The 26,900-nt window shown below is 37.3% G+C and overlaps 1 protein-coding gene across 6 annotated transcripts in view; it reads right to left on the bottom strand.

The window, feature by feature from the left end:
• METAP1 (methionyl aminopeptidase 1) overlaps positions 1-26,900 on the bottom strand; it is a 67,066-nt gene that overhangs the window by 16,348 nt on the left and 23,818 nt on the right. For 3 of the 6 annotated variants that reach the window (XM_031010307.3, XM_055384689.2, XM_063705445.1), the window contains exons 2-8: positions 17,428-17,479; positions 12,018-12,130; positions 10,899-10,959; positions 6,887-6,978; positions 5,184-5,267; positions 2,918-3,056; positions 987-1,118 (exon numbers count right to left, since the gene is read on the bottom strand). In XM_031010307.3, the coding sequence (XP_030866167.2) occupies positions 987-1,118; positions 2,918-3,056; positions 5,184-5,267; positions 6,887-6,978; positions 10,899-10,959; positions 12,018-12,130; positions 17,428-17,479 (673 nt within the window). The remainder of the gene's footprint in view (positions 1-986; positions 1,119-2,917; positions 3,057-5,183; positions 5,268-6,886; positions 6,979-10,898; positions 10,960-12,017; positions 12,131-17,427; positions 17,480-26,900) is intronic. The other 3 variants (XM_031010308.3, XM_063705443.1, XM_063705444.1) reach the window with 3 other exon arrangements.

Genomic DNA, 26,900 nt, shown 5'->3' with positions numbered 1-26,900 from the left:
GGGATTACAGGCGCCCGCCACCACACCTGGCTAATTTTTGTATTTTTATTAGAGACAGGGTTTCACCATGTTGGCCGGGCTGGTCTCGAACTCTTGACCTCAAGTGATCTGCCAACCTCAGCCTCCCAAGGTGCTGGGATTACAGGAGTGAGCCACCATGCCCAGCCCTTTTCCTTCTCTTATCCCCATACGATACTGATTAAACAAAAAAGCCTCGATAAGTTGTTCATATGTACAAAGACAGACAGCCTGAGAAAAATCTTCCAGAAATACACCCCTACCCATTACTACAATAGCAAGAAATCTGGAAAGCACCAAAATCCAACAGAATAGTTACACAAATTGTAATACTATAGAATATAATACATAGCCATTAAAAGAATGAGGTAAATCTATGTCTGTAGGTACATACGCTAACTTGAAAAGATCTCTATGATAGTTGAAAAAACAGCCCAGTTACACATTAAAAATATTGATTCCATTTAACTTAATTTAACACATACACATACGTGTGTGCATTAATGCACAGGAGAGAGAAAAAACCTAAATGGTAATGGGATATCTCTAGAGAGAAGAGAGAGATAAGAGGGGAGGCAAGTGTAAAGGAGGATCACATATTTTTCACTCATAATCTTCACTTTTAATTTTTTATGAGGAGAACATAATATTTATGTACTGGAAAGAATTTTAAAAATAGAATAAAAGTTGCACTAAAAAACCATCTGCACAGTCCTCTTCATTTATCAGGCAAAGAAAAGGAAGATAAATCACAGAAGAAACAAAGGATGCTAACCAATCATCTGGTCTATCACCACCAAGAGATTCCCAGATCATCCTTTTACCCACTACTGCTAACAACCAAAGCTAACTCAGGTAGAACAGGGGCAACCTGGAAGGTACAAGGAATGCACAGAACTGCAGCGCCCAGTCATTCTTGGCCCATCAACACACAGGACTGCCAATAGGTGCTCAACACTGAGGCTGACCTGCATCAATGGCTTGCATTAGGCACTCATATGTGGTCTGAACAAGTTTCCGTGCTCCATCATCCACTTCTCCAACAAAAAATGTCTCATTCAGGTCCCCATGATAACCATTGCGATAAAGAGTGATATCCACTGCAAGAGAATGTGCAAATATAAAGACCATACTTATTTTCATTTCAAAACTCAAGTGTTTTTCCAACATGACAGCATCTAGCAACTTAATGAAAAAGACAACTTCTGCATTCTCAAATTAGACACCAATGGATAGTTATTGCCCAACAGAAGCTCCCTGAGTGTAATGTAACTGAACTCACTGTGGAGAGCAGGAATATGGCCATGTAACATAAGCCAGATAGTGGGTTTTCATACTCTTATAGTAATTGTATCACTTGTGGCAAAAGAAAAATGTATGTGGGACACAATCATGCAAAATAAATTACCAGAGTTAGTAACATTAAATTGAAGACTTTGCTACATTGCTACAAAATACCATTTTCACTTATCTTTTACAAGTTCCTTACTCCTGCTAGGGAATAACAGAAAAATTTACACTGCTCTACACCTGTTTTTTTAAAACTCATTTGCTTTTCTCTTATTTGTGAATATTCATTCTTCTCTTTGTCCCCATGTTTAAGAATATAGATTACTATTATACTATTATACTATATATTATACACTATTATACCATTATAATGTATCTAGAGAGCACATTGAGTATTTTTAAACCACATATTTCAATCAACCTGTAACATCACAATATAGATATTTTTGTTCTAGCACAACACATACATTCCTGAAAAACCTCACACATTCTACATATAATAAAAATAACAGGCTTTATATTTGAAAAACAGGGTTGGCCTCAAAACCTATGAAACTTTACGAACAGATACCCTAACTAAAGCAGTAGCAATTCTAATAAAAATAGTGTCATAGTTAAATTTCGGCTATCATTCACAGCTAGCATCACAATCAGTCAATTATCTGCAGCCTCTAACACTTGGGCTCATGCTTCCTCATTTGATAGGTAGTTCCTTTAAGATATCTTATTAACAAAGAGTCTAATTCCATCAATATTAAAATGCCATCTAAGCCAGGCACGGTGGCTCATGCCTGTAATCCCAAGACTTTGGGAGGCCAAGGTGGGCAGATGCTTGAGTCCAGGAGTTTGAGACCAGCCTGGGCAACATGGCAAAACCCCATCTCTACAAAAAATACAAAAACTGAGCTGGGCATGGTAGCAATGAGCCTGCAGTCTCATCTACTTCTGAGGTGGGAGGATCACCTGAGCCAGGGAAGTCAAGACTGCAGTGAGCCATGGTGGCGCCACTGCACTCGAGTCTGGGTGACAGTGAGACCCTGTCTCCAAAAAATAAAATAATACACAAACCAAAAACAAATACCATCTAGGAAAGCCTTCATTAATGTCTTTTAAACTACTTCCTCTACTCTCTATACTTGTAACTTCCCAAGGTAGCTTAACATAGGGGTCTTTAAAGCTACTTCCACTCAAGTAAGGCACTTCTGCAAGATTTTCAGCTTTCCTTTAGGTCTTCATATGTTATGAAGGGTTTTCCTGTATCTATAACAAAGCCTGCCCTGGTCTCTTCAAAACCATTAGTGAACTTCTGGGGGAAAAAAACTAGACTCCACATTTCACTGACATCTTTGACCTATTTACCAATCACATATGAGATAAGCATTAAAGAAATACACTGCACCAAACACATCACACCGGAAGTATCTTAAAAGCAACATGCACAAAACCATTAAGAGAGCTTCCTGTAGATTTAAGAGTTAGTGATACTGAATTTTAAAAAGGAAAAAGTTTAAGTACAGGAAGCAAGTCAAGAAAACACAAGTCACTGTCAGATTCCCCAAGCTTTGTTGTTTCTTTGCCCATGGTGATGAAAGTAACATATTTTTCTTACCATTAACAATGTCACCTTCTTGCAAGGGCCGTCTGTCTGGTATTCCATGGCAAATGACTTCATTCACTGAGGTACAACAAGACTTTGGGAAATTATAATAATTCAGGGGAGAAGGGTAGCAATTTCTTGCAATACATGCCTATAATACAGAAGAAATAATTTGGAATATATAAAAGAAAAAATCTGTATGAAATTACAGATTTTAAAATTTGAAAAATGTGAAAAAAGTTGGACACATGCTAATATGAAGAACTCAGTATTTTATTTTAGTAACAGTAGTGGATATTATCTTAAACAATATACAACAGGGTTTGTGCCAGTCAGGCACACATACACAAACCAGTTTACTGGTAACTGCACAAAGGAAAAGTAAAATGACATACAGGTTAAGTATTCCTAATCCAAAAATCTGAAATCCTCCAAAATCTGAAACTTTCTGAACACCGACAGGACACTCAAAGAAATGCCCATTGGAGCATTTAGAATTTCAAATTTGAAATTACAGATGCTTAACCAGTTACATATAATACAAATATTCCAAAATCCAAAAAAATTCAAAATCCAAAACACTTCTGGTCCAAAGCATTTCAGATAAGGGATGCTCAACCTCTATAACAAATATATATATAAATATTACCACATATGAAGATTTTACTTTAGAATTAACTAGTCCTTATGAAAAATGTTAAAGTAAAAATAAAATATTTGAAGTAAATATTAACAAGCATTTTTGATGTAATTATAATTCTTATGTTGAAACAAGCCTATATCACTATGCCCCAAAAATGACTACTACTAGTATAATTAAGAAATGGTAAAGTACTTCCAGATATTTTAATAACCACATTCAGTGGAACAACAAAAGAACTCTTAACAGAAAAACATGGTCTGCTCTCCATAACAAGTCTTACTTTACTGGATGCTTTTACACAGTGGTAATCACAGTATACGTAATTTCTGTTTCCAACCTGCTCTAGTCTTCAGGCTGATATTTTTTAATGGTTGCACAATATACCATTTGCAGAATATGTAGAATATACCATGATTTTACTAGCAATTCCATTCTTACTCAAAATCTAAATTAATACAAAGTTTCCTCAATTACAAAAAAAAAAAAAAATCTTACAACCAATAACTACATTTGTAGCTTTTCCCTCATCTAGGAATATACTTCTCTACTTCTCATAGCATTACAAATAATAGTTTAGAGCATATAGAATTTGACTTTCTAGATTGAAAATGCCAATTCCATCACTTACAAGTTGTGTAACTTTTACCAATTTAATTAATTAACCTCTCTCTTCCTCAGTTTCCTTACCTATAAAACGGAGATTACAATAGTACCTACCCTCAAGAGGTTGTTGGTAAGATTAATGAGTTAATGTAAAAGAAGCACTTGAGCACCTGGCCCACAGAGCATACTCAAAATGCTATTATTGCATACGATACGTCTTATACTAACATATGAAACAATACCCAAAAGTCAGGATTAATAAGATTCTGAATAAAAAATTTATAAACATTTTCATAGCTCAAGATAGATTGTCAAATCCTTCCAAAAGGGTTCTTCCAATTTACAATACCATCACCAAGCAGAAGAGAGGACCAGTTTCATCATTTCCACACAAGCAATGCATATAAACATCTTTAAAATACAAATTTACTAGGTCTTTATAATTTGTATTTGTTTACTAGAACACGTGTGATCTGCTTTCCATATATTATAGTAACTACTTATCACTCTTTTTTTTTTAAATTCATATAACATGTACACTCATCTAATAAAGTCTTAAGGTCTCTCTTTGATGGGCAGACAATCTTTATTTATTTATTTTTAATCCCTATACTTACTACAAATATTTATGTGGACTGTTCATTGCCTTGAGGAAACATTTAACTAATCTACCATCAGAAGTCATATTCTTTTTTTTATTTCATAATATTTGATGTCTGTAGTGGCAGGATTTATTTAAAGCCGATAAAATCAATCATTTTATAAAAGCTCAACTGAAATGCTTATTACAAATATCTTGTTTCAGAAACAAGATATTTCAAGCTTACCTCAGACCTTAATATTATAGATTCTTAAAGATGAGAATAATGACTGTTGAATGTTTTCCATATTTGAAACAAAGCAAAAATTTGCTTTCAAATGAGCTTACCCAAGTTACCTTAGACACTCAGAACTTAAGTCTACTTAATGTTTAAGTTCAAAGCATCTAGTAATGTAACAAAATTACTCAAAGTAAAAAAGTGAAGTTCTTACTAAGTGTACAGCGTGATCTATTTCTTCAGTAGTTACACCTGGTTTAATCATGCCGGCAGCAATATCCAAAACTTCTCTAGCAAGCTGTAAAAAAGGAACACTCGATACATTAAAAAAGACACAGAAACAGAAATCTATACCCTTTCTACTGTTTGACTGTGGAAGATTGGTAAAAATGAATCTCCCCTTGAATATTATAATTTTATAGAAAATATATAAATATACAATATGTGAATACATAAAAACAAACATTAATTTTATATAAAAATTGGGTTAACAAGCAAGCAGCAGTAAAGTTGGCTGATTTCTATGTGAAAATATACATCCTAAGAAATCTAAACTATCATCAACTGATAGAGGTAGTCTTCTCTCATTTCTATAATGGGGAAAAGCAGAGGAAAAGAAAAAAGAACAGATGAGCCTGGGCAACATAGTGAGATCCTGTCTCTTAAAAAAAAAAAAAAAAAGTAGTCAGGTGTAGTGGCACACGCCTGTGATCCCAGCTACTCAGGAGGCTGAGGTGGAAGGATAGCTTGAGCCCATGAGTTTGGAGTTACAGTAAGCTATGAGCTATGATCTATACGATCTATGATTGTGCCACTGTACTCTAGCCTGAGTGATAGCAAGACCCTGTCTCAAAAAAAAAAAAAAAAAATAGATGAATGAATTCCTCAAAGAATCACAGCAAGTCATAGGAAGAGAAAGTTCTCCAGGATATCAAACTAAATTAGAATCAAATCACTTTTAAAGCACTGAATAGAAACCTTAAGAATCTTACTTAAATGAACAATATCAATGTATTATATTTTCCTTCAGAATAAATATGCGATTTCACCTGATGAGTACCAACCACTACTACCACTCATCATAGGTATTTCACAAAAAGGCCTACAGCAAAACCCTCTGAGCCTTAAACTCTGTCCTATGTTATGATGACTTGTGAAAATAAAACGACAAAATGTTTTTAAATATCATTAAAAATTTCTTTTAAAAAAGAATACAGAAAATAAATGAAAAGGATTGTCATCTAAATATAGACTATCCACCAGATTAATTCTGAAATAGGCTTTTAAGAAGAAAACTGTTGACTAAAATTATATACTAACAATAGTTTAATGAAAAGCATGGCTAAACCAGGCACAGTGGCTCACGCCTGTAATCCCAGCACTGTGGGAGGCCAAGGCGGGCAGATCACCTTACGTCAGGAGTTAGAGACCAGCCTGGCCAACATGGTGAAACCCTGTATCTACTAAAAATACAAAAAAAGGCCAGGTGTGGTGGCTCATGCCTGTAATCCCAGCATTTTGGGAGGCCAAGGTGGGCAGATCACGAGGTCAGGAGTTCGAGACCAGCCTGGGCAACATGGTGAAACCCCATCTCTACTACAAATACAAAAATTAGCCAGGTGTGGTGGCGGGCACCTGTAATCCCAGCTACTCAGGAGGCTGAGGCAGGAGAATCGCTTGAAAACAGAAGGTGGAGGTTGCAGCAAGCAGAGATCACGCCACTGCACTCCAGCCTGGGCGACAGAGTGAAACTCCGTCTCAAAAAAAAGTTAAAAAAAAAAAAAAAAAAAAAAAAAAGCATGGCTAGTCAGTCTAACAATATAACATTTGCTATCTTTATAAATCAGCAAACCACTGACTTCATGTCTAAGTACTGCTTAAACATTTCCTACCCCATGGCGAAAAAATCACTCTTACCCTACATACAAGTCGCATCCCTTCTATATCTTCAGATGAGAGTAATTTAATCTGAGAAGTACCTTTAAGAGCCTGTTCAGATTCAGACATTCCTGGAATGAAAATTCGGTAAGTAAAACCAAAATGAATGCAAAGATGTAGTATTTATTTGCATAATTATAAACCTGTGGCATAAAAACAGTAGTCTCACTGTTTCACACAACAGTAACTCATAATTTGGGATGGTCTAGGTTAGATTTTTTAAAAAAAACATTTTCAACATCAAAGGGAAACTTGCTAAACCAACTGAAGAAAAAATTCTAAAGGATAAATTTTCAGACCTATTAGAAATCAGCCAATACTTATAGAGTACTTATTGTATGCCAGGCAGTGTGATAATCAAACTCAGTAAATGATACACATTTGAAAAGTACCATAGAATTTACAAATTACTTTCATAATCATCTCATGAAGCAATTATACATCAACAACTGATGAATTAATTACACTATTTTCTGAAACAGGAACCAAAGTTAAGTGTTTTTCAATCTCCAGTTTGTGACCTTTTATTGGGCTACACAATATTTTTTAAAAGTAAATAAATGGGACAGAAAATATTAAAATGGCATAACAAAGTATTATACTCGTATTATATGGAGTAGGAATAAGTGCTGCCATGAAATCTTTGTTATTTATATACACATACAAAGATCACGTTATAACAGCCATTTCTGAGTCATAGTCAAAAAAGTTTAAAAAATATTGCCCTAAAAATCTTCACTAATAAAATGTGTTAGCTTCAAGTTTTACATACATGAAAAGTAATAAAGCCAGGATAGCAATTAACTCAAAATCTAACAAAAATAATGTCAACTAATCTTATTTACAAGTACTAATGGAAAAATTCCAAATAAAAATATTAACAAACAGAATCCAAAAAAACCTAATACATCAGGATGCAAGTGAGATTCATACCAGAAGGCAAGGATAGTTCAATACTGACTAATCTATTAATCCAATTCATCATTCATAAATAAAGTAAAAGTAAATAATCATCTAGAAGGAAAGTTAATTCTGATAACATGGCCAGCTACCACCTTGACATGATAAATATAAATCTCAAACCGAGAACCAACATCACAGAATGCCCACTATCGGCACTATTATTTAACACTGTCCTGGCAATACTAGCAGATGCAATTAAACAAGAGAAAGAAATAAAACATATAAAACTAGAAAGGAAAGGACAAAATTCTTATCAATTTGAGATGTGATTACGTATCTCTAGAATAGAAGAATCACCTGGTAAATGACCAGAAATACGAATTCAGCAAGTTGGCCTATTGTTTAAGATAAATTTATCAAAATCAATAACTTTCCCACATACAAATAATCAGCTAAAAAATACAGAAGCTATTATGTACAAAAACAACTAAAAAGATAAAGTACCCAGGAATAAATTTAACAATAAAATCCCTACATGAAGAAAATCTGAAAACACCACTGAAAGACATAAAAGGAGTCAAATAAAATTTTAAAAACATACCCTGCTCCTGGACAGGAAGACTCAATATTGTAAAGATGTCAATTCTTCCAAAATTAATCTATAAATTTAATACTATCCCAATAAAAAAATGTCAACAGGATAATTTTGAGAACCAGACAAGCTGATTCTAAATTTCACATGGAAAAACAAACATGCAAGAATAGCCAGGAAAATTCTGAAAAAGAGGAAAGGTAGGGGCAACAAGGCCTACCAAATATTAAACATTATATAGCTATGATAATTAAAAGTTTGGCAGTGGTACATGATTAGACAAATGGGTTAATAAAACAGAATAGAATCCAGAAATAGACCCAAAGACATGTGAGAACGTAATACAACAATATAGGTTGCACTTCAAATCAATAAGGAAAGGCTGATTTTTTAAATAACTGGTGATATAATAACCAGGTATTCTCCTGAGAAAAAAAATTAAGTTGCATTCCTATTTAACTCCTTATGCCAAGTAAGTTTCAGATACATAAATGATTTTTATCATACATAAAAAAGACTGAAACCATAAAAATGCTGGAAGAAAACATAGGAATTTTTTTTATAACTTCTGCACCAAAAAGGTCTTTCTAGGTCATAGAGCCATACACACTGTAAAATCAAACACTGATAAATTTTACTATGTTAGGATACTCAAAATCTGTAATAAATGTAATGACAAAACATAAACAGTCAATTGGTAAAAAACAGTTTTAAAAACATACATCAAAAGGTTATTTTCGTTAATATACTAAGAACATTTATAAATCAATATGGAAAAAACTAGTACTCTAACAGGGAAAAAAAGGCTAAGGATATGAATAAACATTTCAAAAGGGAAGAAAATATAAATGACTTTAGTATATGAAAAGATGCTCAAACTTACTCATAATTTTAAAATGCAGATTAAAATAATAGCAAAATAACATTTTTCGTCTTTCAGATTAGCAAAGATCATAAAGCTTTGTAACACACTATGCTGCGAAAAATATAGCAGAAAAGAGACATCCATGTATTTTTAATGGAAGTAACTGGAAAAATCTCTGAAATTTGTAATATCTCTCAAAATCAAAAATGTATATATCCTTTGATCCAGCTATTTTAGACTATCAACCTACAGAAATACTTTGACACATGGACAAAGATATAAATATAAGAGTAGTTACTGCAGTCAAATTGCAACAAATTTGCAGTCAAATTACAATAAGCAAAAACCTCGAAATGATCTAAACACTCAGTAGTAAAAGCCTGGCTTAAGAAATATGATACATCCACATAACCGAATACTTCATTCACTAAAAAGGAGGTGGCTTTATACGACACATTTGTAAGACATATTAAGCGAATACAGCAAGGTGAAAAGGTAAATATAGTTTTTTCCATTTGTGTATAGATGGCAGAGACGGGGTCCTAATGTGTTTACATATATAGAATAGTTCTGAAAAGTTCTGTACATAAAGGGGAATAGCAGTTACCTCTAAGGACTAGAACTTACTTTCACTGCATAACATTTGTTAGAATTTACCTTGTCTATGCTTGTTTTTCTAAAATACAAGCTAATACTACATTTAAGATTAAATAGAAAAATAATGAAATTATACATCCTCAACAGTATGCTATCATTTAGACTATCTTTCCCTTAAATTTTTCTGAAATAGTAGGGTTTAACTAAAATTTTAAAATGATATTCATAAGAATGTTATGTAATACAGTTCCCCACTTCTTAGAGAACAAAGCAAGGATAGCTTAGCTTGCTAGATAAAACCACATAAAACTGCTGAGAGTCGACCTTCTTTGACATGCAAAATTGGTAATTTCACAAAGTCTAAATTAATTATGTGTACAGGCCCTAAGGTCAGAGATTGTTCCACTGACCTGTGTTGCAAATTACCTATCTTCGCTGGGTGTCTCAGTATCATTATCTATAAAAATGGAGAAGACAACAGAACCTACCTCAGCAGTGTTGAAAGTGTTAAATGGAGTAACACGTGCAAAGAACTTAGCACAGTGCCTGACACATAGTTAAGCAAAAATAAATACCAGTTATTATTAGAGAACCATCATCATCATATCATTCTCATCATTACTATCACTATCACCACCATTACTACTTCTGTTAATGTTACAGTCCAGTCTTTAGTTATGCATTCACTCAGGCCTCTACCATCTGCCTTTACCTAAATAGATATTGTTTAATTTAGATAGGAGGGAATATTAAAATTAAAAACTGTTTTTTAGTAAGTCTAGAAGTTGTTATAACAACATAAAATACAGTATTATTTTAAATATAGTCTTTAACAGCTACATAGTGTTTTCAGAGGTAGGTAGATTTCTAATGGGGGCAAGAATCTTTAATTCTCTTCAATGTTCTAATGCTGCTTGAAAACACATTTATTAGTCCAGCACTGAAAAATTTCTACAAGAAAAGCATTCCTTCCCTTTGCAGTAGTCATCAAGCCCACAAATTGAAAAATCAAGAATCAACATAGCAGAGCTTACCTAACGGATGATCAGCATAATCTGGTCTTTGAATATAACTTGGCACTGGCCTTGTTGGCATCTAAAAACAAAGTTAGTTAAAACTGATTTACCAACAAAAAATAAATAAAACGGGGGGAGAAAAAAGTCCATTCAAAAGTTTTTAGAAGTTTTAAATGGCATCTTAAATATTATAACAGATATATATTTCATTAAGATTATGCTTTACTTTTCCTAGTGGTAATGCCACCCCTTTTGCAGGGTATTTTAGAAAGGGGGAAAGTGGCCAAGGCCATTAAGGATTTAAGATTAGACAGAGACTAATAACAAGACACCCATGTTATTCCAAACAAATTGGCAAGCTAACAACAATAAAATCATGTCTCAAAGTAAATATATACCAACATGTTCCTAGTCATTATCTCTGGGAGGCAGAATTAAGGAGATTTTGTTATGCTTTTCCTATTTTTCCAAATTTTAAAGATTAAAGATGTATTCCTTTTATAAAAAGAAAATCATCAGTAAAGAGAATTTAAATATTTAAGGGTGACAAATAGATTTCAACTTGAATGAATTCTTACATTAAGACTCCAAGTCCTATCTGCCAAGAATAGAGGAAGGCAAAAGAGTGGCAGAAAAGCCATATCTAAATTAAGGGAGAAATATATCATAATAAAATAATTTTAGAAAAGTATAATACAGTCAGTCCTCCATATCTCCTGGTTCTGCATCTGTTGACGCACAATCTGTGGTATGGAAGGTTGACTTTAAGGGACTTGAGCGTCAGTGGATTTTGGTAACTGTATGGGGAGTGAGGATGTCCTGGAACCAACCATCCATGGATATCAAGGGACGACTGTACACACTACCATCATGCCAGCAACAAAATATCTATTCTACCTTACCCTACACTTCTTTTTAAAAGTTTTAGTTCTTTCATCTAAAATTTTTCCCACTTCTTCCATGATTGCCAAACTACCAGCTCCCAAATGATGCACCGTAAGAGCTCAAGAGCTAAAATGCGAGTTCCTTTGTAAACACAATCCTGATTATATGATTCACTACTGGAAAACAAATTACGAGTATTATTTTTGGAAAATTCAAAATTGGAGTGTTGTTTTTATTACCTTATTTACTCACCAGTGGATAATGTGGTCTGAGTTTACCAGTATATCGATAACCTGCCCATGGGTCAGTATTAATATCACCTTCCACAGTCCAGGAAGACACTTCTCGCTTTGCCTTTTCATCTTCTGGGAGATGGAGGAATAGATGTGAGAGGAAGGAGGAGAAGGAGGGAAAGGAATGTTTCAGTGGTCAAGCTAATGAGCAGCAGCATACTTTGAATATCTCTTGTTTAAAACCAAGCCTACAAGTCCAGGCACAAAAATCCACCAAACTTTTACCCTAACCTAAATCACCAAAGCAACTGCTTTACTGCTATATTCAAAACCCTTATAACTCCTTTTCGAAGATCTAAAGGTCTTGGAAGAAAAAACTCCATGTAAACATATACTAAGTTTTTACATAATATCGAACGAGAACAGCTCATAGCTTTTCTAAATGTATTCTGACCACATCAATTTATAGAAAGCCCATTTTAAAATATGAAACATAAGCCCTAGTAAAACCTACCCAACTGAGGTCAGATGTTACAAATGAATTATGTTCTTACTAAAAGAACAGATCCCAAGTAATCCCAAAGCAAATTTAAAATCAAAAATAATTATTTCTCACAAAGCTGATCAATTGCTTTCAAGTCAATATTTCAAATTGCTTTGAAAACTTTATGATCATCATTTGCCTCTTTTCAGAAAGGGGTAAAGGAAAGAGGCAGGAAAAAGGCAAAGACAAGGGAGGGAACGGTCTGTTTAAAGTTCAGCAGAAAAATTAAGAATCATATCCATACACACAATCGTGTCAGTTATTAATCTATGTGTGCTGACTGAAATATACGCAAGAATTCTACTCACACAGAAGACACTCTTTGGTGCCTGTGATGTCAACATACTGGCTGCACCTCTTATTCACATAGTAAAATAAAACTGTTATCCACATAGTAAAATAAGACTTTAAATAGCAGGAATACAAGTCCCTCGTAGACCAAGTACTGGCCTAAACATCTCCCAGTGCATTCAGACCTTTTCCTGATTATTGTCATTCTACCATAGGTTTTAAAAGTCAAACTTCAAACTTGATTTTAGAAGTGTCCGAAAAAAAAAAAATAATAAAACTCTCCTCTTAAACAATCTAATTAAAATACAAAATGAAGGAAACTAGATGGAATCATAAAATGTTAAACTTAGGATCTTAAAGACAATATAGTGTTGTTTCTTTATTGTACATATGAGGAAACAGAGACTGTGTGGTTCACATGAGCTGTGACACAAGAATGCCAGCCCCCGTCCAGTACTCTTAAAGAGCATGTGGCTAACTCTGGAAAGGCCCTTAAGGTACAACTGACAAGAATGCAAAAATATAGAAAATCCATTCATATTACTTCGGAAGAGAATATATTTATACTATTACATATAAAGGAATAGAAAGATACCATGCTATTGAATTTTAAAATATCTTTCTCCCCTCTGGAATTCAAGAAAGCCACTGTGAATGTTAATATCAATAGGAAAACTTTCTCATCACAGGACAAAAACAAACTTCATTCACTGCTAGTTGGGTCAAACATGACAGAAAACAGTTCAAAATGGGGGCCAACTGAGCCTGCTTCAGCTATGAAGTGCATCAAGTGATTTTGTCTGAAACATGAACCTCAAGAATAACTTTCTCCCAAAACCTAGGAGAGAAAAGCAATCAAGACGCAGGCTTTTTGCACTAGCATACTTCTGGGGAGGGGAACAGGAGAAGGTGAGGGTGTAAAAATCTTGTAAAGCTTCCTGTTGCTCTGGATTTTACCCTTCCACAGTCTATATTCAAAAGAGAACTTAGGTACAGGCACAGCAGCTCACGCCTGTAATACCAGCACTTGGGAGGCCAAGGCAGGTGGACTGCTTGAGCTCAGAAGTTCAAGACCAGCTTGGACAACATGGAAAAACCCATCTCCACAAAAAATACGAAACTTAGCTGGGCATGGTGGCGCACACCTGTAATCCCAACTACTCGGAAGGCTGAGGTGAAATGGAAGGATTGCTCGAGCCCAGGAGGTTAAGGCTGCAGTGAGCCATGATTGCACCACTGCACTCCAGCCTGGGCAACAGAGGAACACCCTGTCTCAAAAAAAACAAAAACAAAAACAAAAAACAAAACAAATGTAAAGCAAACAAATAATATAACCCAAAACTACCAAGACAACTAAAGTTGAATATGGCAAGTTCTTCTCTCATCTCTAGGTACAATTTACTTAATGGAAATTTCACACTTGAAAACAAAATTCGTTTACATTTTAGGATCAATTTGATCTGAGCCTTAGGTGCTAACCACATTAACAGACCATTAACAAATCTGAATTGAGCTGATGATGGTAGCACAACTGCATAATAACTAGTCTTTTTGAAAAGACTGTACAACAACAGGGCAGTATAAATAAACATTTGTAAGCTGTCTTCCAAACATCACAATGCAACAGTCCCAGGTAAAATGCAGGTAGTGTCATAAGTATGTGATACATGCAAGGTCTGGCCCAAAGTTCATCACAGTCAGGCTTTATTCTTTAAAAAGTTGTATGCAGGCTGCTTCCTCTGGTCAGCTGACACAAAATAACTACAGATGTCTAAGCTTTGCATGGGACAGGATTTTCTGACCAAAATTCTGACTCAAGTCTTCCAGAGATGATTATTAGTTTTTGAGTACTTACTATGCATGGTACACATGCTAAGCACTTCTCATGGATTTCTTTATTTAATCCTCACACAAACCTATGATTCCAGCATCTTGGAGGTGAGACTTAGAGTAACCCATGGTCACAAAGTTTGGTGGAGCCAGTTTAAGACATTACATAACACCTTCTCTCTGTAATCCAAAAATCAGGCACACTAGTGTGAATGGGTAGGGGAGTGGAAGAAAAAGTATTACTTAGAGTTCTTTTATTAAATGCGGTTTTTATACCTTAATTTTGGCTATTCAAGATACTTGTCAAATTATTCCACCTTTACTTCAGGAAAATGAGAAACACACTGAATATGCCAGCGATACATTAAAAAGTGTACAATAATACAGTCTTGAGATGTGAAATGCTACAACTTCTACAGATAATACTAAAAGTAAATGCTGCTTAAGGTACACTGTGACAGAAGACACAGTATAAAAAACATGCACCCAAGAATCAGCATTATGTGCTTTTAATTAAGGACTTTACCATCTGAATGGTCTTCTTTACCATATGACAAGTTAAAAAAAAAAAAAAATCTACCTTTGAGTCATTTATTTAACTCACTTGAAAATTTCCTAAGGCCTGCATAAGAAAATTAAGCTTCTATGATTAAGCAAACTCCAGATCCAGATGTTTCAGTGGTGAATTCTATCAAACATTTAAGAAGAAATAATATCAATTCTACATAATCTCTTCTAGAAAATAGAAGTGGGAAATATATCCCATTTTATTTTTTAAGAGTCCAGAATTGCTCCAATACCAAAACCAGTCAAATATATTAAAAGCAAATTATAGATCAATATCCCATATGAATATTAATCAGAGATCAGTAGACACTATACTTAAAAAAAAAAAAAAACCTAACTATATCATCTCCATGACAAGAAATGCTTGCTATGTGTTATCTCACTATCACTTCTTGGACTGAAGTGCTAACTTTAAAGATGCATTGGTTCCTTCCTAGTGCAACATTCTGTTTCCCCAATGCTTTTCCTAATACTCTTCTTGTCTCTGGAGATCACCCTTCCCCACACCATTCCCTCCCTCTAGGACTGTCACTCAAAATTTACTGTAGTCAACTTCCTAGGGTATGAAAGATACAGAGCTGGCCACCTGAGGATGATCTCTATCCACCACAGCCAAAGGGATTAAGAACAGCAGGCTCATCCACTGAACAAAGTTATCCCAAAAGATCCAACAGAGCAACAGCTACAAGATGGCACCATACTAAACACTAGAGGTATAAGTAAAATGCAAATAGCCTAAATCCAGTGTTGTAATAATCACCTTCTTTTTACATAGGGAACACTTGCTGTTTATTCCCTTGTAGTGTAAGTCAAAAGGAAATAGCCCTGACCCTAAATATCCAGTATTGAAGAAACAGGCACACATCAATGAGTTAGCAAATCTGAGGGAGAGGCCGATTTTAAGCTTTTTTACTAACATACTGTTTAACCTCAACCCTTTATTACTTACCAATGCTTTTAACTTCCTGGGTATAAAATGCTAGTAACTGGCTCAAAGAGCTCTGCAAAATACCTAACACATTAGAAATACAGGATGTATGTAATGCATGAATGAATAAAGTTAAGTGAGATTATTTAAATCCATCTCTAAATTTTGACAGAGGTAACAAATCAACAAGTCCTGTCTTTTATGCGTTGATAAACTTACACTGAGTCACATCATTTTTCCTCATCTCTAACCACATTTCTCCCACAACAGCCTAGCATGTCCATTAAATGTAGGTGTCGCTTTATACAACTACAGAAAATTTGTCTTTTTAAAATTTGTATTTCCCTGTTCCTTCACATGGTGGTTTGGCTGACCTCAATTAGATTTGTTTTGGTAAAAACACACTACATTCAAACTTCATTAAATCAGCTAACTCCTAAAAAAAAAAAAAATACACAAGTAGATGAATATAAGACACCAAGATCAGGTATGTAGAAACAGAAACCTTATACCAAGAACCATGTAAATAAATAGCCATGTTATATCCCACTTCAAATTAAATCAAGCTTTGATCCATCAGGATGGCAATGCTATATAGAACAGAAAGCCCTTGTCAACTTTCAGGCAACTGTGACAGGTTGTCTTAGACCAGCCACGCTAATGACATGAATTTACAGGATAAATTAGCTGGAGCAAAAAAGGCAATGTGAATCTCAGCTACACCAGTGTGGCTGACAGTAATAGCTAAGGAGCAGCTAATAGTTTTACTTTGTAGTGTCACACAAAAAACTTCAAAAAAGAAAATTAAACATAAGACTGCAGGTAATAACATTAAAACACCAAAAAACAAAGTAATATAGTTTTGAGTAGAAAAAGCAATACAAATTGAAACTAAAAGAAACCAAAAGGGATCCGGTTAAATGAAGCCAAATCACTCACATAACCCCTGACTACAATATGCAAACACTTCCAGCAACATAACAGTGTGTCAAAAGATGACAGCATCATCAGGTATGGCTCAAGCAAGATCCATCTATACTAACAACTATCTCATGTTTTCATGTTAAATATGTAATACAAGATTAAGATATTATTCAGACATATTTTATTTACATATCACAAAAATTTAAAATATGTCATAATTCTAGTATTCAGGATTATACTTTCAGAATATTCAAATATACACTTTCAGAACTAGAAGAATTCTTGTTTTCTGGCACAAATGCCACTTCTAAGACAAATGGTATAAAAATTTGTGATTGTACTTACTTGCTTTCTTATGTAGTAACTTGTGAGTAGCCCAACTTCCTTTAAAACATTCCTAAAAGAACAAAAAAGGAAAATTAGTGTCAGGCCTTCCTTAATAAGAAACATTTTAAGGAATATTGCATATAAGCAAGAGTTATTGTAAACTATTTGCAAAAACCAAGACCTGTAACTTTGCAAATTAAATATTTGGGAAAAGCTTAAGAAATGACACCTGTTCAATATTCACTTCAAAAAGCAACCTAAACTTTATTTCAAATAAGCAAGGAATATTAGGCTAAATGTTATATAATAGTCACAGTTATATTTCAATTTTATGTCAACAAACTATTATGAAGTATTTCAAAAGAATCATTAGACAATTAACCAATCATACACTGGAAAAAACTGCAAGAAAATTTTTGCGGATTCTTTCATTTATAGTAGTTAGATTCCCAATCAGTCATACACACACTAAAATCACCCATGTAAGTAGTTACTATGTGACACAGCCCTGAGGCCATAAGCTGTGTGAGGGAAGGGATGGTATCAAAGCTTACCACTATTGCTCAGAGCCAAGCAGAGTGCCTGGCATGTGCTAGGGTTTCAGTGAATGCTTGACTGAATGATCAGAATTAATGAGTAACTAGAAAGACTTTTCATTCAGGAAAATATGTTCATGTAACATATTTCAGACACTAGTAAGAAGTGGCAAACTGGGAAAATGAATTCAAGTAATTAATTGAATTCAAGTAAGGAACTGAAATAAAGGAAAAGAATAATTCAACCAGACATAGACTTTATTTATGTTTTGAGGTTGATGGCCTCTCCTTCAAAGAGTTCAAAGTTACTCAAATAAATTATTTAAAATGCTAAGAGAATTCACAAAGTCTTACAAATGTGTTATCTTTGTAGACATAAAACTAGTAAGACACGGACAAGAAGAAAGCTAAGAAAAAAAAAGCATGGGAAAAAAAAATCCCTAGGACTACGTAGCTAACCAAATCATATTACACTAAAGCTGCCTTCTGTAAAGGTTTGCCCAACGGACTCTGAAAGATCAGTTTCTCCAACCTCAGCTAGAAACTTCACTACTTTCTCTTTACTCTTTCTATAGCCTCCACAGCCCACAACAGTTAAGCAAAGAAAATCCAGGTCATCCCTATCTCTACAACCTACAACCTAAACAGATTCCAAATGTATAAAAAGGTATCTACAACATTAGAGATTTTTCAGTTTTGAAGCCAAAACTGAACTCAGTCTTTTGGGGAGGTTGGCTTAGTCTGGTAAGCAGAATAATGGCACTTCAAAGATGTCCACTTCCTATTCCTCAGAACCCAAGGAATGTGTAAATATAAATATGTTAGGTTATATGACAAAGGCAGGGGGGTTGACCTCTTGTCCCTTCCCTGAGTTTTCATTAACTGAACTCATACCGCAGGAAGAAAGACTAAAGTCTGTCAACACACCTTGAAGGACTTTTCACAAACCATGTCTGTTCTGCAGGCCTATAAGACTGTCCCAGGCCACTTGTCCTTGAAGCCCACTGAGTTCCCCTAAAAATCATTTACAATCCCCATAAAAACATCCACATTTCCCCATCTCCTTTTCCCCTAAGAACTAGGGTAATAAGCATCTGTACCCCAGTGGGTTATTAGACAATCATTCTGTGATTCTCCCCCATGCACACTAATAAATTTGTATACCATTTCTCCTATTAATCTGGTTTTTGTAAGTTGATTTTTCAGTGAAACTTCAAAGGGCAAAGGTGAAATTTTCCCTTGGGTCTACACAGCCATCATTAACTAATATTTTGAAATTCAGTATATTCATTGAAAAGTAGCTACTCAAATAGCCTTGTATTCTCCTCAGAGGATTTCAGAGTGCTTTATACTTGGTTCATGAAACATCCATCAAATTCTAGCTTTTTAACAAGAGGGCTGATAGAATTATTCTCATTAAATAAACTAAGGACTTGTCTCACAAAACAGATTCATTAGCTAAGGGCTTGTATTTCAAGATATATGAGCATAAAGTAACCAAAATATTCATAATAAACACCTCTCACCTCTGTAAGGACACCCATCTTTCTCTTCCTTACTGGGACCATGAGGCAACCAAGTCATGGTCTTCAACATCATTAATGGTGTCAAAATATTCCCACATCTCCTAAGAACTCTCTAAGCCTAAATAATGTGCCTTCTCTAAACCACAACTTCACTTTTTTTCTTCCTCTTATTCCCCATTAGAAGAGGAATACTCAAAATCCTGAAAGACTATCCATTCTCTGAAGAGTTAATTTCTGACTCCTTAACAGGGCAATCTTTCCCTCCTCATCTCTAACAAATGAACCAAAGACCTAACTAACCTAGATTTAGAGGTCCCCAGGCAACCACCACACTTCCCAATCTCTTCCCTTTGTATAACCTGACCTACCTAATCCTAACACTCACCGTTATAACTGCGTCCTCAGAAGCTTTACCCATTCCATTAGGTTGTTTCAAATGCTACTTTCTCTAAAAAATGTCCACACTTCACTCCACACACAAGCTTAACATGTCACATGTACTTATTCAATACTTGCTGAACAGCACTTTGTTTTACTACTTTATTCTTCACTTATTTAATAACACCAAAGCATTATTATAACTAGTAGGTAAAACTTTAGTTTTCAATCCAAGACAACACGCTTTTTTCTTTAGCACCAACAGGAATTTACTAAATTTAGGAGCTTATGAACCCAAAATATCTGAGACAGGTCTCAGTCACTTTAGAAAGTTTATTTTGCCAAAGTTAAGGATGCACCAGTGACAGCCTCAGGAAGTACTGATGACATGTGCCCAAGGTGGCCAGGGTACAGTTTGCTTTTACACATTTTAGGGAGACATAATACATCAATCAATACATGTAAGACTTAACTGGTTCCATCTGGAAGGGTGGGACAACTCAAAAGTGGGGAAGGAGCGTTCCAGGTGACAGGTAGATTTAAACATATTCTGACTGGAAATTGGTTGAAAGTGTTATCTGTAGAAAGGAATGTCTGTGTTAAGACAAGGGGTTGTGGAGACCAAGGTTTTTACCACGCAGATGAAGCCTCCAGGTAACATAACAGGCTTCAGAGAAAATAGACCGTAAATATTTCTTATCAGACTCAAGCTCTGTGTTGATGCTAATGCTGGAAGGGTATAATGAGGCACGTCCAAATCCCACTTCCAGTCATGGCCTGAACCAGTCTTTCAGGTTAGAGTGCCCTGGCCAAGGAGGGAGAGTCCATTCAGATGGTTGCTGGGGGCCAGGGTGGTGGGCAGTTCAAATTTTATTTTTTTGGTTTACAAGCTAAAATGGGATAGTGTGGTTCTCAGCTCTGGCTCCTCATTAAAATCCTATGAAATGCTTTTCTTTACAAATAAATAGCCATGTTATTCCCCACTTCAAATTCAATCAGAATCTCTGGGAATTTGCTATGTAGGTAATTCTTATTTATTTCCAGTACTGTGAATCACTGAAGAGGAAAAGAGTCAGAGTTAAGAGAAGGTGCTCTCATTTCACTTCTAGAACAAGTCATTTCCTACTGAAATTGCTACTGCAAAATTATAACTCAAACAGTGAAAGAGATCTGACCTAACCAACTCTGTCTTGCTTCTAACCTCCAAGCTGTCCTTGTTCATTCCTAGGCATAGGCCAAACTTGTTCATTCCTGGGCACAGGCCAAACTAACTTCGGGAGAAACTTAGTTTATAGTTTAAAACAGGGGTCCCCAAACCCCAGGCCATGGACTGCTACTGGTCAGTGGCCTGTTAGGAACCAGGCCACACAGCAGGAGGTGAGCAGCAGATGGGCTGGCATTACCGCATAAGATCAGCAGTGGCATTAGATTCTTACAGGAGCGCACAAACTCTATTTTGAACTGCACATGCAAGGAGCCAGGTTGCACACTCCTTATGAGAATCTAACTAATTCTTGAAGATCTGAGGTGGAACAGTTTCATCCTGAAACCATATCCCCACCACCCCCAAGTCCATGGAAAAATTGTCTTCCACAAAACTTTTCCCTGGTGCCAAACAGGTTAGGAACCACTTAAAACAAAGACAGTAACAGCTCTTTCACAAACCAAACCCTTCTTCCTGGAGACCAGACTGCCTTTGTAGGACGAACAAATTAGCCAAAATATTAGAAATTATGTTTCAGGAGTCATGCAGCTGGAGGCTACAAGATTCTGACCCTCCCCAAATCGCCCCTGGGGATAACAACACTATTGTAAAACCTAAGATCAGTGCTCGAAATATTTTGCAGACTCTGCACTTGATGGATCAGCTGCCATCACCCAGATCAGTAAACTGGCTCATGTGGTCTTGTGGCCCCCACCCAGGAACTGACTCGGCACAGGAGGACAGCTTTGACTCTCTATGATTTCATATCCGACCCAACCAATCAGTACTCCCAACTCACTGCCCACCCCCCAACCAAATTATCCGTAAAAACTCTGATCCCCTTGTAGCAGGAAGAGCCACAGACAAAACCCCTCAGACACCAAGTTAAAGAAGGAAGGGGTTTATTTGGCCAGGAACATCGGCAAGACTCCTGTCTCAAGAGCCGAGCTCTCCAAGTGAGCAATTCCTGTCCCTTTTAAAGGCTCACAACTCTAAGGGGGTCCACGTGAGAGGGTCATGATCAATTGAGCAAGCAGGGGGTACGTGACTGGGGGCTGCATGTACTGGTAATCAGAACACAACAGAACAGGACAGGGATTTTTACAATGCTTTTCCATACAATGTCTGGAATCTATAGATAACATAACCAGTTAGGTCAGGGGTTGATCTTTAACTACCAGGCCCAGGGCGCGGCGCCGGGCTGTGGGCTTGTGGATTTCATTTCTGCCTTTCAGTTTTTACTTCTTTCTTTGGAGGCAGAAATTGGGCACAAGACAATATGTGGAGTAGTCTCCTCCCTTACCCAAACGCTCGAGGAGACTGATTTGAGTAATAAAACTCCCATCTCCCACACAGCTGGCTCCGCATGAATAAGTTAACTCTTTCTCTACTGCAATTCCCTTGTCTTGATAATCAGCTCTGTCTAGGCAGCAAGCAAGGTGAACCCATTGTATGGTTACACTACTTTAGTATCTATCAAATTAACCAGTGCAACTAACTCCCACCTTATTTTAGGCCCCACTGACTTGCCAAACTACAACTGCTTCACAATATATCTCCCCATCTTGAACCTCTCTCAAATTCTTTCCTATTCCAAACCATCCTAAAGTAGTGGCTAGAATTAACATTAAATGGTTTTCATAATGTGACCACCCATAATGTGTCCTATTACCTTAAGATCCTGTATTACCTCTCTCTCTTTTCCACCATCTCAAATCTAACATCAATTCATGTTGATGAGAGTGTGAGCAAATAAGCACACCATACAATGTTAGAAAGAATGCTGAGTAGTCACCTGGTAACTAAAAGGATTTGTATGTATCAAGATATAACATATATATAAATACTTACAAATACTTAATATATAAACACATATACAAAGACAAAAAAAAATACTTTGACCCAGTAGCTCAATTCCAAATAGTTAACCAAAGGAAATAATCTGACAAACGAGCAAAACATATGCAACTTAATGCTCACTATAGCATTACTTACAATTGTGAAAAAGAGAATTTAGATATACATCAATATAAAATAGGTTAAATTGTGATTTAACCATGCAAATGAATCTATGCAGTCATTAGAAGTAATGAAATTAGGTCGTGCTGCTCATGTCAGTCAACACGGAGGCAGAGGAATCGGAGAAGGCCGCAACAGAGCAAAGGCGCTAGAAGGGACAGACCAGACACTAGATGTGGAGGAGGAGCAGGAGGAATCCAAAGAAGCAGCCTGTGGCAGCAAGAAGCGGGTAGTGCCAGGTATTGTGTACCTGGGCCATATCCCACCACACTTCCAGCCCCTACATGCCCGCAACCTTCTCAGTGCCTATGGTGAGGTCAGATGCGTTCTTTCAGGCCGAGGACTGGTTTGTCAGACGCAAAAAGAAGGCAGCAGCAGCCGTGGGAGGGAAAAAAGCAGTACCACAGCAAGGACTACACTGAGGATGGGTGGAGTTCCGTGACAAGCACATGGCCAAGAGTGTGGCGGCCACTCTACACAACACGCCTATGGGTACCCACAGGTGCAGCCCCTCCCATTATGACCTATGGAATCTCAAGTACTCGCACCGCTTCACCTGGTCCCACCACAGCGAGCACCTTGACTTTGAGCGCCAGGTGCGCACACAGGCAGCGCCTGAGAGTGGAGGTCACTCAGGCCAAGTGTGAGACCATCTTCTATCTTCAAAGTGTGGAACGGGGACAATGCTTTCTTGCTGTTGATGGGGATCTTGCTCACCCAGATGGCTCCTGGACATTTGCCCAACGTCCTACTAAGCAGGAACTGAGGGCCCGGAAAGCAGCACAGCCAGGGGGGTGTGAATGGGCTCACCTGGCAACTGCCTAGGACAAGGCCCACTCCAACAAAGCACTCCTGGGCAGGATCTTTGGAGCCCCGCCACCCTCAGAGAGCATGGAGGGATCTTCCCTGGTCAGGGACTCCTGAGGGCAAGGGAGGCCCCTTCCATCTCCTGGCCCTGCTCTGCTTCCTGTCTACCTCATAATAGAATGATCGTGACTACCCAGGCAGACATTTTATTGTGTTTCTAGACCAGTGTCTCTGGTGAGGGCCCAAACGTGGAAGTTTTGTGGGCTTCCACTATTCCCCCATCTAAACTCCTATATATGCCTGGCTAATTCATACTGTCATACTAGCATGATTATGACTACTGCATATGCTTGTTTTAACTCTTGGTTGCCTACTGCTATAGGGTCCTCTTGGAATCTCACTTCCTGCCCCCAGGAAGGGCCTTGTAAGGCATGAAGAAGTTCTTCTACAAAGTTTCTTAAATCCATATAGGATTTATCATTCCCCGGTTAAATGTTAGTATATGTATATTCCCAGGCTGCTCCAACTTGTTCCGGTAGGTTGAGATAAGGCTAAATGAGTCCCAGATCAGGATACATGCCATTCCTTATTTGGGAACCCCTCTGACCTCTCATCACTAACTTCCTCTTTTCTTTGTCCTTTTTCCCTTCTTCCTATTTAGGAAAGTTTTAAATTATTAGCCAACCCAGTTAAGTTTAGAGTGTGAGGTCCCATCCCAGCCAATGGGAACGGGACACAGCCATAGGGGATTGTGTCAGGATGTAAAGGTTATAAATGTCCCTGTCTCCTTTGTTTGGTGTGCTCTCGTGGCTGGACTGCTGGTGAGTGTACCCTTTCTGCAGAAAGTAAACTAGCCTTGCTGAGAGATCCTTTGTCTCAGTGTTGATTTCTTTACAACATCGAATTCCCGTGCCCATCAATTTTGTGGCCCATATGGGGACACTGTTTCCCCTCCAGTCCTTGGCCCTCTCTTGTGGGGAGGCGCCCAGCCGCCCTGTTGCGGCAGCCCCAGGGAGATAGCCGGGGCTCACCTGGTACGAGGAATACATCTGGATTCTCAGCAATGCAGGGGACAAGGAGACTTTTAAAACCGCGAGACCAGGAGACCTCGTGCATGAGCCAAGGTAGGAAAAACTACTAGAGGGCACCAAAGTACTTCTTTGGTGGTCCTTCCTTGAAGGGTTGTGTGATGTATGTGAGTGAATGACTGTGGTTGAGAGAAAGTGACTGTAAGACGAATGTGGATTATCTTCAGAACAGGGAACAGAGGGGAGAAAGTTATCTCCAGGGAACTGAGAATACAGGCAATAAGAAACTAACACTAAAAAGGGGAAGGCTAATCCCCGGGGAAAAGGAGGAAATACATTTGCGCAGACAAGATATCCCTGAGCTGGAGGATCTGGGGGATTGAGTCTACTGGGAAAAAGTCTCACCCAACATGGGGAATACTTCTAGTAGGCCTGCAACTGGAAACAAGGCCAGAGATGAAGGAGGCAAGAAAGACTGAATCCCTCCTGATAGTCCTTTAGGACTTATGCTTACACACTGGAAAGAAAATGAAAGGACTAAATATAAGAAAAAGCAACTAATGATCAAGTATTGTTGCTTTCTGTGGACCCAAGAGCCAATTTTAAAACCTGCTGTTTTCTGGCCAAAATATGGCTCGAATGAAGACCGGGTCTGCCAGCTTCTAATACTGTATGTTAATAGCAAAAGTTGTATGTCTTCAGAAAAGATACACTATGCCATGTGCTAGCAGCTGGGGCCAGTTTCTCTTTATCCCCTAAGGGATCTGAAGCAAGGGATGGAGGAGGGTAAAAAGAGAATATCCAGTGGGATCCCCTAAACCATCTTCCTCCTTTTCTAGTCCCGCCTCCTCCTCCTCAGGCAGCGGTTAGTCCCACCTCCTCCTCAGGTGGTAGTCCCGCCTCCTCCCCCTCAGGCTCCGGAGGCAGAAGCCTCTGATATCTCCTTAAAAAGAGGGCTTCAGAGAGAGATAGAACAATGTAGAAGGGATATTCAAAATTTTCCCTTTCCCTGCGCTTCCGAAGAGCTGGCTTCTCAGCTCTTCCCTCTAATGGAGGTGCCACAGGGTAGGGGTACAACTGGATTCATGAACGCCCCTTTAACCACCTCTGAAGTCCGAGGTCTAAAGAAAGAGCTTAAACCTTTGCTAGATGACCCAGAGAGAGTAGCAGAGCAAATTGACCAGTTTTTAGGTTCCAAACTATATACTTGGACTGAATTAATGTCAATCCTGGGTATCCTCTTTTCAAAGGAAGAGCGGAACATGATCTGCAGAGCTGCTATGGGGGCCTGGGAACGTGATTACCCTGCCAGTCAAAATATTCCGGCAGCGGATGTTACATTTCCTGCTCGGGACCCACAATGGAATAATAATAATGCTGCTCACCAGAAGAATATGAGGGATCTACAAGAATTAATTATAAAAGGTATCAAGGAGTCTGCACCCAGACCCCAAAACCTCACTAAGGCCTTTGATGAACAACAAGAGAAAGATGAGGGACCTATGCACTTTTTAGACTAAGGGAGCAGATAAGAAGGTATGCTGATTTAGATCCTGACAGTCCACTAGGACAAGGTATGTTAAAATTACATTTTGTTACCAATAGTTGGCCAGGTATCGTGAGGAAGCTACACAAGATAGAGAGGTGGAAAAATCGGTCAATTGAAGAACTTTTAGAAGCAGCAGAGAAAGCATACGTGAGAAGGATGAAGACAGACAAAAGCAAAAGGCAAAAATTTTTTGGTGGATTTCACTAGGACCAAATATACCTGGGATGAGATTTTGACCAGTGTCCAGGGGTGCCATCTCACAGAGAGGCAGGGGTCGAGGTTGAAATGGAACATGAGAAGACCACAGCATATGTCATAAAGGGTGGAGATGTAGAGCAGACGAAGAGAAACTAAAACAAAGGATCTCAAGAATAGAACAAGAAGGGGGACAAGATAGGTATTATAAATGTGGAAAAACAGGCCATTTTAAGAGAGAATGCCCTG

The sequence above is a fragment of the Gorilla gorilla genome, chromosome 3 (assembly GCF_029281585.2).
Source record: "Gorilla gorilla gorilla isolate KB3781 chromosome 3, NHGRI_mGorGor1-v2.1_pri, whole genome shotgun sequence".
Taxonomy (NCBI): domain Eukaryota; kingdom Metazoa; phylum Chordata; class Mammalia; order Primates; family Hominidae; genus Gorilla; species Gorilla gorilla.
This window is presented reverse-complemented; position numbering and strand designations above follow the sequence as displayed.